A 13,167-nucleotide genomic window follows, 5' to 3' on the forward strand; every position below is an offset into this window, starting at 1 on the left:
TATCCATCCATTATCAATAACCGCTTGTCCATGCAGGGTCAAACAATGCGGATATTTTACTGCAATCTATAAATGTTGCCATTGTACCAGTAACATTTAAATGTATTTGTTTAAACCAAAGTAGATATTAAGGAGTAGCTATGACTAACCACTAATGGTTTTAAGGTATTTGGGTAATTGAGACATAAAAGAAAACATATTTAAGATATTATGAAAAGGAATAATTGTTTAAACTTCAATCATGGGTCATCAATAAACCCACCAGCATGTCTTTGGACTGTGGGAGGAAGCCAGAGCATCCAGAGAGAGCATGCAAACTCCACACAGAAAGGCCTGGGACGACCAAGGTTCAAACCCAGGACCTTCTTGCTGAGGCCACCGCGCTACCCCTTTTATATTTATGAATATACAAAAATAACAGAACATTATGCTAATAACATTTACCCATTTGGTAACAATTTGCTTTATATTGGTTTATTAAAAATAATGATCATGTATGACAATAAACCATTGTAAGGAAAAAGTGTTACATTTCTCATCTTAACAAAAAAAAGTGTCACAATAGTCCCATTTCAATATCATTTAATCTTCCACAAATCACAAAGTAAAAGCAGCTTTCCACAGACTGTGTTCACACATCCTAAAGATTCTCAAACCTGCTTTATACATGGAAATTATACTTGACACTGTATATGTATAACTCAAATGTGATAAACTAGGCACATTCTAAAAGGAAAGAAGGAAAAATGAATAATTTGGGGATTATATTGTACCTTTTGTTTCATAACAGTCTCTAAATACAAAAAGACATTTGAAGCATACTGCAATTAGGAAAACAGCTGTTATACTTTACAATGCAGACTATATTACCATCAAATCCCAAACAAACATTGGAGTGGAGCCTTTTAATCATTTTAAACAGTAATCAGTAAAATATCAAGATGGAATGTTTTGAGTTCACTCCTACGGATTCCCATCTTTAACACTCATACACATCAAAATGCATCTTACTGAAAACAATTCCTCACAGTATGCATTGTGTATAGCATTTCCTCTGTTATCATGCAGTTGTGGTGTTGATGTAGTATAGATAAAAGTTAGGTTTGTTATAAAGTAGGACATGTTGTTTTAATTGATACAATACTTTCTTAAAACATGTGGAGGAGCACTCATTTCTATTACAGATGACCGAACTTCAAAGTTCCACACCCTGTAAGGTTATTATTGTACATTAAAAACAAAAATTCCAGTTGTAGATTTATGATCTCAGATCATGGTAAATTTATTTGGAGCAGTTTGGCTGAAACAAAAGTTTAAGGTGTCCATTTGTACTGCTCTATATAGAAATCAACAGCGTGGACCCCGCCCAGCTCATTTTCTAAAGTAGAGAAACAAAACATTTCATGTTTGACAGCTGCTGAGCTTCTCCAAGAGTTCAGGTGCAAATCAAGCATGTCTGCATCATTATTAGCACTAAACAGGATTTCTTTTTCTTGTCTGTTGCTATAAAAACAAATGTGGAGCGCATTTTTAGACAAGTGAACAAGATCAAAGCTTTCTGACCAGCAGTATTACATACAGCTAGACAAGAGGAAACCTAAAGGAGTGTGAATCCTATCCCTTCAGTGTCCTAAAATTTAATTTTACATACACATGTACATCAAGGCCAATGTAAGGCAACGCTCCTTTTCCTAAAAACACCTCCAAGATCCTACAATTCAACATGTTATCATTCTGTTGTGTAGGAAAAAAAAGAAAAGACAAAAATAAGGAAAAACATTAAATATTCATTCAATCTATATTTTGTTGATTTAAAGAAAGAAAGAAAAAAACTTAAACAACTGATAAAACCAAAACTCCATTTATTGACAATACCAAACTGACCTTTCATTTGTTGCTATTATCCTGAGTTTGTTCAACTTGACAAACTGCATAAAGTAAAGATAACTGTCTTAAACTGATCACACAGTCTTATCAATAACAATGTTAAAGCAGTAGAAATGTATAACATTTTGCAATATTCTATTATAGCGCAATTTACTGCTTAATCTCAGAAAAATCTGACATTTCAAAGAACTGAAATATAGCTTGGAAAGGGGGATTAAAAAGTAAAATAAAGACAAAGATTTCCCCTCCACTTGCATATCCTTGTTAGGAAACAATTCAAAGCTGGGGGAAGTAGTATGATCAAGACAAACAGTCTTCAAAAACTGCACTAATTTTACTTAAACTGCACAGGAACTTAGGAGATCCACTACAAGTGTATGCGCAGAAGTCATTCTTGTACACCACATCAGATTACAGAAACATTAAAGTGGCCCATTCATTTTGTGCAGCACTAGTGGTTAGGTCATGTGGTGTGGTCAGGTTATAAATTACAACATGCATTCAAAAACAAAGGAGGTCTACAAACAAATATGGGAGTACTGGAGCGAATGTGTGTGTAGAAGTGGGTTAATGCTCACCGCTGGATTTTGGTAAAACTGATCCAAGTGCAGCATGTGCTTTGACACCAACACGTAGACCTCCTCTGGTTACTGGGTAAAAGATTCTGTTACTATAAGTGTCTAGCTAACCACAACTCTGTAAACTAATTTAAAACTGCGTTCTCTCTCTATTGCTGCAGAATTCTTGCCATCAGATCTCCACCGTATCCCTACCAATAAGCTGAGTAGTGTCATCGCCAGAGTGGTACCTGTCCTCTGCTGCATCATCGCTTTCTGAGTCCGTGTCCTCCTGGGGGGAGTTGTAGCCTTCGTAAACCAGGATGGGTGAGTCGCAGTGTGCAGGGGAGGCGAGGCACTGGGCAGTAGTAGTGGTGGTGGTGGCTGAATAGGCCCTTGGGCTCCCAGAGGGAGACCCTGGGTTGGAGGGCCGAAGCAGAGGCGTGCGCTCCGAGTCTGCCTCACCCTCTGTCCCTTCTTCCTCCCCACGTCCCCGAGTTTCCTCTTCAGACTCGGACTCGGAGTGCTCTTGGTTGTTCCGATTGACACGTTGTTTGCAAACGGGACATGTCTTCTTGGTCTGTGTGAGCCACGGGTCTACACACTTACAGTGGTAGGCTGAAAGGCAAATAGCATTTAAAGACATTTGGCTGTAATGTATTGGGAATTAAAAAACATGGTACATCATATGCAACAAACAGAAAGACTTTCATTAGTGATTATATTCACTTCATGTACTTACACTGCACACCTCACTAGTATAAAGTTTGTTACATGAGAATAAAAACTGTTTGATAGTTTAGAGCAAACATTTATCTGTATCAATCCCGCCTAAACTAAAAGGTGCAGTTCCTACAGTTGGCTTTCAATGTCAGCAGGTCACTGTGCTGTTCAGACTACACAAAGTGCTGTCTTGTAACGGGGGTGTTCAAGTCTTTGTGGCGTTCACAATACATAAGTGGTTGGCGACAGGGCATCACACAGTAAACAAGCTGAAAGCAACTCTATCACCCAACAACTCTTTCTGCTCTCCAAACCATGTTTTGTCATCAAAACAAAAAAAACATACGAGATGTGACACGGGAAATGACATGAAACCACGCCAACCAAACAGGAGTTGTTTTATTATTTTAAAAATAAACATTTTAAAAAGAAAGTATATTGGTGAAAGCATGGATTAGCACACATGGGCAGTAGGGAGTGTTACAGGCCGAGTTGGAGGTGAGTAAAACATGTTTCATAATTAGCATGCTAGATATCTGTCTGGCGTCGCCGATGGCTCTGTGATGTGACCGCGAGTGTCTTTGACATCGTTGACAGTGTTGGGCAGTAACATGTTACGGTTATATTATTTTCCCAGTAACTAGTAGTGTAAAGGATCACTATTTCCAAAACAGTAATATTACAGTTACTAATCCAAGTAACGCTGCATTTCTTATTTACCTGAACGCACAATCCTTTATGTGAATGCGTGACTGCATGGCAAGTCAGGGGCAGTTAAAGTGGAGAAGCCGGCCCTTATGTTGTTCAAGTCAGCGGTTAGCCAAAAAGCTAAAGGAAGAATGGAGAACGAGGGAGAGAGGCGTTCTTTCGACAGCTGTTAGTACTGCCATTACTGTGAGTTTGTCACAGTCTATGTTCACACATTAAAGGCGGAAAATGTCCCATTTTTTTACATCACACAAAAACAGGCATTTTAACTTTTTAGATCCACTGTACGTTGTCCGTCACTTTTTAGGAAGGGGTGGGGCAAGGGGTAGTGAAAGTAATATAGTAACGTAACAAGTAACGTAACTAGTTACTTTTAATACCCAGTAATAAGTAAAGTAATAGTATTACTTTTTTTAAGGAGTAATTAGAAACAATAACATATTACAATTCCAGAGTAACTTGCCCAACACTGGTCGTTGATTAGCTCATACAACGACTGGCGAGCACTGAGTGTGAACTAGGCTTAACACACACCGATTTGAGGTGTCCAGGTGGCATGGCAGTAGACATATCCAACTGTGCAACTTTTAGCTTGGCTGGGTGATGGGTAGCTGGTGAGGGATCATGTCTTTGCACTTTGACTGACTGCCTCAATACGTCTACACTGACCCAGACAAAGAGTTATTGTGAGTTAGCAACGGGGACTGCAGCGCAGGAGGACCTGGCCATTTTAAGTTTAGACGAAGAAGGAAAATGTTGTTTTATGCACAGTTTAATCACTTTCGAAGAAAGGTATAAATATTTACTTGCAAGAAAGTGTAGATTTATTTAGCTTCTTTATCAAATAGTTAATAGGTAAAAATAGGTAATTTCATAATAATCGCATATCAAATATTTACCATGTGAACAAGGTAAAACTCGCAGCTTGTCTCCTTCTTCATACTCATCCAGACAGATTGCACACACATCATAGTGATCACCTGAAACAGAGGAGAAAAGTTAATAATATAAACCATTCAAACTGAAGAGAAATATTATCTATTTAAATGATTCAACTATTTTCTTGCCTTCAAATTATTCACGTTTTAGCGTAAGAACCTGTTCTTTAAGTAAAAAGCTCCACAGATGATAGGAGAAACTTTATAGACTTCAAATTCACATGCAACATTTAATCATTGTAATTTATTATCATTATTATTAAAAACAACATATTATAGTACCAATAAAAACAATATAATCTTGTTACCTTTACGGAACTTGTGGGTTGGAATTCGCTTCAGTTGTTCTTTGGACAGTCGATTTTTCCTTATCCGTTTTCTGTACTGTACACATCGTACAATCTGAATAATATAAAAATAAAACATTACCGATGCTGTGAGAATTACACTACACTCAACTTGCTTGGATGAGTTTGTGTTTTGTATTCATGTAGGACCCCGCCACTCATAGTAAGTAAGTAAGAAGCTGATTTGGAAAACAGGTGATAAAAAGATGCATCTACTGAAAAAATATAACATTTCAAGAGGAAATTAGCTGGCTCTAGCTTTAAAATACCATACGGTCACATTTTACAAGCCTCGCATTTCCACCGATTGTCCAAATACTCTTATCTTTGGGACCTGGATGATACATTGTATGGAAATAATTATTGCACAATTTGTATATTTCAAAATCCCCAAAGGGTATATTAAAGAATGTGCTACATACTGAATGAACACCCAAGGAGGCATTACATCATATGCATACTTACGAAGACGACACACATCACAAGAATGATCATGCCAACTACTCCGGTGAAGGGAATAAGGTAGTACGAGAGTGGAAAAGCGAACTCTGGCTTGAGGATCACATAAGCCCTGTACGCCAAGAAAAGAGACAATGCATCGGACGCCAACATTATTATAAACACTAGCACTGAAAAACTCAGTATGTATTGGTCTGGGTAACTCTAAAGCGGACTGTTAAAGGTTGGTTTGGTCTTAATTATTGTTTAGTTTTTAAAAATGACTTCATAAATTTCTTTTTAATTACCCTTGTTCTGGAATTATGAAATTCTTGAGAATCCGGGAAGCATAGTAGCTGGTAAACACAGAGGGGATCTCAATCTCATCTGCGATAGTGTCTGAAGGAAAAACCCAAAACAACAAGATTTAAATTTGAGGCATTTAGTAAGATGGTGTGAGTGTGTAAAGTTTGATATTGCGCACATAAAAAACAAAAAAGAAAATTACCGTTGCTGTAGTTCATATTGAGCAGAGTGTCTGAATACATGTTGTGAACGATTGCAGCACTGTATCCAGCTTGCTGAGCATGCAAGATCTGAAAACCAGTTCTTCACATTAGAACAGTTTGCTTCATAGACACTACCGCGCGTTCAATATCACTCAAACATTACTGACCTTTATGTCAAAATTGCAATCATAGCGCCTGATGAGAGCGATGAATTTGGTCGTGTTTGCATCATAAGATGTTGGCAATGGAGGAGGAGAGTCTATTGCTGTACAGCCATTAAGTGGACGGGACACCACCAAGACACCCTTTCACAAAATGAAAAAACTTCATTATAAAAGAACTATTGCCTATGTTTTTCTGTATGCACTCTGTATCCAACACTCTGCTCTCACCATTAGTCCATCCTTAGGAAGTGGGTTGCCAAACAAGGCAGGCAGGTCCTCAAACAACATGGAGGTCATATTGCTATAATGCTGCCAAAACAATACATTCATAAGAAATGATATTATCTCCAGAAGGAATTGAGGAATTATGTTTATAGCTAAAGCTTATCAAAGTCTATGAGCCAAAGCTCCAAGATTACTTACAGCATAGATATAGGCATGTGTGGGTGATGGAACCAGTATGCTGCAGAAAACCATTATAAGGACACTCCATCGAGCTCCCACGCACCACACACCCAGGCAAATCATCCTTTGCAGTGGCACAAAACTGTGAAGAAAAAAAATAAGATATGACAGTAGCACATCATAATTAAGACTGAGAAATCTGTTGCAACCTCAAGGAAAATGTTTCGCACATCATGGATGTGGCACATATTTGCGTGCCCTGAGGACTTTATAGGCTTCTTGCACTAGTTAGCAACTGAACCAATGTACTACCTTGTGTACCATCATAAAAACATGCTGAAATCCACTGTCTGCAATTAATGTAGCAACATTTGTTGTAGTAGCTGCCTATAATAAGTAAGCGGAGAATGAATCTGCTGCTGCTGCGTTGCTGCTGTCACAATGTTAAAGAGAATGGTTTATCTGCACTACACTACACCCACTTTACTACATGTCCCTGAAATAATGTACCTATTTTAATACAAACCCTAACCACTTAGTTTTGGTGCCTAAAGCTATCCAAGTGGTTTTGGTGCAAACACCTAACCAAGTGGTTTAGGTGCATAAGACTTGTTACAAGTAAAGCACATGAGTAAAAAAAACTACTTTTTTTACTCATCTGCTTTACTTGTAACAAGTACTACCATTTTTTTGTTACTCAACTCTTTTTTCCTTTTTACTCATGTATTTCTCTGGGCCAGTAATCTACTTTAACTTTTTTACGTTTGCCATTCATATCCGACCTTGGCTTTCACTCAGTAGGCTGCTAGTTGTTATTTATTCAGGGACAATCATTTTTGAGAAACATAGGGAGAGAGTATACAGTCGCTGGAAAAAGTATGTGAACCCTTAGGAATATGAGAAATATATTATATGTTGGTGATTTTTAGGATTTCACTATAACTTGTGAGAAATTAGCACTGGTCACAGGGTTTTTATTCCTAATCAAAGGGTTGTCTGACTTACAATAAACGTCTGCTGACACGTAGGTGAGAGTTTTAACATAGACTAATCAAGAAGTAGGGACACAACTCTGATGCCACATACATTTGCATTCTTTTGTCAGCCCAGGAAGAAGCTTTTGAGTGTATGCTAATACTCTGCCATTTGTTTTCCCTTGTCTTGGTAGTTTACTATTGGCTGTTGTGTTCTGTACTTGTTCTGTATTTAAGAAGAGGAAATGCTGAGTAACTGTGCATTCTCTCTGTGGCCACGTTACATAAAGAAATGATTCAACACATCTATTTGACTCCGTATTCTTTTAGAAGGAATTATTTTCCCTTACAGGAATTACCTGGATTTCTGCATAAAATGTGATCCGACCTTCATCTACAGTAAGTCACAACAATAGACAAACAAAGTCTGCTTAAACTAACTAAACAATTATATGTTTTTATTGAACACACTGTGAAAACATTCACAGTGTAGGGTGGGAGAAGTATGTGAACCCCTATGCTAATGACCTTTTAAAAGGCTTATTGGAGTCAGGAGTCAGCCAACCTGGAGTCCAATCAACGAGACATGATTAGAGGTGTTGGTTGGAGACGCCCTGCCCTATAAAAATCACACACCAATTTTTATTTTGCTATTCTCATGAATCATTGCCTGATGTGAACCATGCCTCCCACAAAAGACCTAAGATTAAGAATTGTTGACTTGCATGAAGCTGGAAAGGGAAAGTATCTCTAAAAGCCTTGATGTCCTTCAGTCCACAGAAGACAAACTGTCTATAAATAGAGAAAGCTCAGCACTGTTTCTACTCTCCCTAGGAGTGGCCGTCCTGCAAAGATGACTGCACGAGCACAGGGCAAAATGCTCAGTGAGGTTAAGAAGAATCCCAGAGTGTCAGCTGAAGACTTACAGAAATCTCTAGAACATGCCAACATGTTTCTGTTGGCGACTCAACACAAAACAAGAATGGAGTTAATGAGAGGACACCAAAGAAGAGAGGAAGCCACTGCTGTCCAAAAAAAAAAAAAAACATTGCTACATGTCTGAAGTTTGCAAAAGAGCACCTGGATGTTCCACACCGCTACTGGCAACATATTCTGTGGACAGACAAAACCAAAGTTGAGTTGTTTGGAAGGAACACACAACCATGTGTGGAGGAAAAAGGCACACCAGACCAACATCAAAAACCTCATCCCAACTGTAAAGTATGGTGGAGGGGGCATCATGGAAAGATGGAAATTTTGCTGGAGCATGTACGGCCATCTTTCTGCCAATTGAAGCTCAAGAGAAGATAGGTGATGCAACAAGACAATGACCCAAAACACAGAAACACATAAACAGAAGGTCTTATACAGTTTTATAAAGAGGAATGGTCCAAAATTCTTCCTGACCATTGTTCAGTGGCCTGTACTGCGAAAGGAGTCCAACCTACTCAGAGTTAACTCTGGGTTATCAGGCAAACTCAGGGTTGGAAAACTCTGACCGCCTACACTGGAGTTAAACGGTACTACAAAGTTGAATAAGATGTTGGTTAGTTGAGACCGTGTTAACCCGGTGTTAACTTAATTGGAGTTGGTGAGCGTTTGCATAAAAGGGGTGTGTTCAGCCGTGCAGGCAGAGTTTTTTCGCAATGGCGCATGCTCCGTATTTCTCCAGAGGAACGCATGTTGATAGTGTCAGGAAATTATGAATGTAAGGACAAGTTAACAGCTAAATCTAATATCTTGGAGGCCGACAAAGCCAGGGAGGCTTGTTGGCTTCGCATGGAGTAAATTTGTACTGTTCTTATTGTAGTTCAAATCTCTTTTATGTATTTTATGGGCTCTTTTATGTGTAATATGATTAAGCTGTAAAGGTACAACTGCACATAAGGTCCATTGTAATAGAAAAAAAAAGAAAAAGGAGCCAGCGAAGAGGGGGAATAATCCGAGGGAAAATTTAATTTCCAAGATTAATCTACAAGTAAAAAACATAAAAATATTCTCATTATAATCACACATTTATGAGAGACACATCATTTTGCAAGGCTGCAACATCACACACACACACACACACACACACCTCTGCTGTGTAGTATGCATGCATTGGAAAGTTATTTTAAACTTTGCAATCAGATTTAGCAGTGAGGAAATACTCGAGAGTTTAGCCCACAATCACTATCATGCACCTTAGAAACTTTGCCTTGGATTGAGCGTATTCAGAAGAAAACACCAGAGTGATTTTTGATTTTTTTATGACATTAATTTCATTCAATTATAGCCTAGAGATGGGCTACATCTAAGAAACTATCCCGTTAATTAAGATTCCTCTCTAAAATTACAGAGGCTGCAGGGCTCGCTGTCTGAACGTAATGCTGTTGTGTTCAGAACTTCATTGCAACCGCAGTGGAACAAATCATCATGAAATCTAAACATATTTTATGAAGTGGTGTGTAATAATATCCTACTTCTCATCATTAACACTGTACAGATGTGGTGTGTAGTCCATTTTCAGGGTAACCTCGAGTTAACCACGAACAAAACCTGCTCGGAGCAGTTTAGAGATGCAGCGTAAATTGCCATGGCAACAGACCTCGGGTAACACCTATCCACCTTGGTTTAATCGGGAAGTTACACCCGACGTCACGAAGTTACTCCTGAAATTAACTGGAAAAGCCATTTCGCCCCGCTTCGTAATACAGGCCACAGGTTTGATCTGCAACTACAGGAAATGTTTGTTTGAAGTTATTGCTGCCAAAGGAGTAGGTCAACCAGTTATTAATCCAAGGCTTCACATACGTTTTCCAGCATGCAATGTGAATGTTTACACGGTGTGTTCAATAAAAACATATAACTGTGTAGTATTAGTTTAAGCAGACTGTGTTTGTCTATTGTTGTGACATAGATGAAAACCAGATCACATTTTATGACCAATTTCTGCGAAAATCCAGGCAATTCCAAAGGGTTCACCTACTTCTTCCAGCAACTGTAATAAGTGGATAAAAAAATCCTGCTTGGCTTTACGTGTGAAGTCTTTCTCCATATGTAGACTTACCCTACTTCATTCAACAATGGGCTGCTCACGTTATTGCCACAGTAATTCCTTACGTTGTAAAAACTATGCGCATGGATGCTTTAGGAATAATCATATTGAATTGGGTCCCTGAGCTATTGAAGAAAGCAAATCATATGCAGCACCCTTCATATGAAAGCATGTAGGTTGGTTGGTTAAAAGTCCATATCACCATAATAACAGATACAGGCATTAATAGTAGGCTATGCAGCAAACAAGTGTGATATTTTTTATTTATTTATCAATTACTTTATGTAGATTTCTTTTAAAAGTCAAATAATTGTGTTTAAACAGAAATAGCTAAATTGGAGATAATCAACAAGTAAAGTGCACTCTCTAGTCCCTACCATGTTGCACAGAGGCTACTTCTCACTTTATGCACAGGTGTCACACTTATTATTCCAAAGACTTGACTCAGACTCCTGAACAAAGACTGTATAAAACTACTTGTAAATATCTCTAGCCCGCATTCACTAAAAAATGTTAAGAAATGTTCATTTTTACTATAACTTGAGTAATTGCACTTTTACTTGAGTAAAAATTTTCATCAGTCTGCTGTTCAAACTGCGACCGTTTGAGGGTGTGTGCCATTTAACGTTAGTATGCGTACCCTGTAGTACTGTGGACCCACAGATAGACCTACTTGATGCTATTACGTTACCCGTTAATTATTTTTTCTTACCACGCCCTGACAAACATTAAGGTTTACGTTACTTAGCTACTCCTAATCCTAGCAGGCGATTCATTTTAAAGTAACGTTACGTTAAAGTAATCTGACACGCTGGATTTACATTGGCATTTAACTAGGTTTGCTATAACGTTAACCCCGTTTACCCTTTATGTTCAATGCAACAAAAAGTAAAGAAAGACAACAAAAGTAATCGGGGTAACGTTAGCTAACTTAATTGCGACATACCTTAGTATCCAGGCTAATATTGGCACCGTGAAAGTTGTTAATCTAAAATTCACTTAGGTTTCTCACATGTCACCGTGTAAGTTAAACACGGATACTTCTTATTTACAACGTCCATCTACTTTCTCGACAATCACATTATTCCACAAGAAAACGACAAAGACAGGGCGGATTAACGTTAGCTAACGTTTGGCTAGTGTTGCCTCTTACATACCAGTTACGTCAACTCTTCTCCGTGACAGATTACTAGATGTTTTCTTTGTAGTTCGTGTACATCGTCTCATACACGGTTAGTCGTATAAAGAGCGATACTAGGTTTGTCTACTGTTAAGGAGACACTTTTCCTGTATGCTCTGTCTCCTAAAGTTGCGTTAGCTTGCTGCCGATGTTTATTATTGCTTCTTGCTCCCCGGTTCTTCTTCGTGTTGTGATTTCACCAGCATCCTTTCCCACAGCGCCACTTGCGTCCAGAAGGACAAGCAATAAACTGAGTTCCTGAGCGCCCTGACATGTTCTCCATAGAAACAGTGTACAGTCGTGGCCTTCAGTGGCTCGAGGACGACCACACGTAGTTTAAATTCATCTTAAATGGCTAATGCAAATCCAATGGACCCAAATGAAAAGATAAGGGAACATTTGAAAGTATGAAATTGGTCTGAATACTCACAACATATGTTCTTCTGTGCACAGAATTCTTTATTTTTATTATTCCACCCACTTGACTAGTCCCACTTTTTTTCAAGTAAAAACTTCTTTTAAATATTAAAATATTCAGCCCAGTTAGGACATTATTGCTTCTATTTTTCCATGGACGGAATGTTAAAAATTTCTCAATTTTAACACTTTTCATGCTATTTAAACTGTTATCCATTCATTCATACTTTCAGCTAGAACCTCCATTCAAATATCAAAATGTTCCACATCTTTCCTACTTTCAAATCCCATTAAAACTTTTTTAAATATTCAGCATTACTTGAAACATCAATATAATGGAAGTCAATTAGAAAATCCTTCAAACACTCATCTTCAACCTCTTCTCACAAACTTTTCCCAGTTTTCATACTTAGACATTAAGTTTTTCAGATCATATCGCAGACATTCTCAAATTAACTGACGGTGTCGATGTGTTTTTTCCATAAGAAAGAAAGCAAAAGGTAAGCTACTAAATAAAATAAATCAAGAGGAAAAAGAGGAAGTTAATGATTTTAAATTCCTAGGTGTCATTTTGGACTATGGACTTAAATTTGATAAATATGTTAAAAAACTATGTAAAATTGTAAAGACTTTGAACTGTTTTAGAATGATTAGATATTACATCCCCCCCAAGGCAGCTCAACTGTTAATGCATGTCTTGATATTTTCACATCTTTCTTATTTTACTGTATGGAGCCAGGCTTCACAGTCAACTGTTCTGATACAAACCCATTGTATCACTATATAAACAATCACAGAAAATAATAGTTCAAAAACAAATGAAATGGCATCATTGTATAATACTGAAAAAGTATCAGTTATGATAGTTTAAGTTCTCCTTTGT

At 37.9% G+C, this 13,167-nt stretch overlaps 1 protein-coding gene across 2 annotated transcripts; it reads right to left on the minus strand.

Moving 5' to 3' along the window:
- Window positions 1-565: 565 nt before the first annotated feature.
- Window positions 566-12,102, minus strand: rnf167 (ring finger protein 167). Of its 2 annotated transcripts, none has more exons than XM_046040482.1 (10): window positions 11,845-12,102; window positions 6,695-6,818; window positions 6,500-6,580; window positions 6,275-6,412; window positions 6,107-6,194; window positions 5,907-5,997; window positions 5,626-5,731; window positions 5,122-5,215; window positions 4,775-4,855; window positions 566-3,062 (listed from the first exon to the last, which is right to left on the minus strand). In XM_046040482.1, exons 2-10 carry the CDS (start codon window positions 6,797-6,799, stop codon window positions 2,638-2,640), a joined length of 1,209 nt encoding a protein of 402 aa, XP_045896438.1. In that variant the 5' UTR covers window positions 6,800-6,818; window positions 11,845-12,102; the 3' UTR covers window positions 566-2,637. The 2 variants fall into 2 exon arrangements, with proteins under 2 accessions (XP_045896438.1, XP_045896439.1); XM_046040483.1 differs by lacking the exon at window positions 11,845-12,102 and adding an exon at window positions 11,634-11,775.
- Between the last annotated feature and the right edge of the window lie 1,065 nt (window positions 12,103-13,167).

The sequence above is a fragment of the Micropterus dolomieu genome, linkage group LG23 (assembly GCF_021292245.1).
Source record: "Micropterus dolomieu isolate WLL.071019.BEF.003 ecotype Adirondacks linkage group LG23, ASM2129224v1, whole genome shotgun sequence".
Lineage (NCBI taxonomy): Eukaryota > Metazoa > Chordata > Actinopteri > Centrarchiformes > Centrarchidae > Micropterus > Micropterus dolomieu.

Coding starts and splice junctions, on each gene's coding strand:
- rnf167 (XM_046040482.1), bottom strand. CDS start 6,799: ATGATTTGCCTGGGTGTGTGGTGCGTGGGAGCTCGATGGAGTGTCCTT. Junction 5,732..5,906: donor TTCATAATTCCAGAACAAGG/GTAATTAAAAAG, acceptor CTTGGCGTACAG/GGCTTATGTGATCCTCAAGC. Junction 5,216..5,625: donor TTGTGATGTGTGTCGTCTTC/GTAAGTATGCAT, acceptor TATATTATTCAG/ATTGTACGATGTGTACAGTA.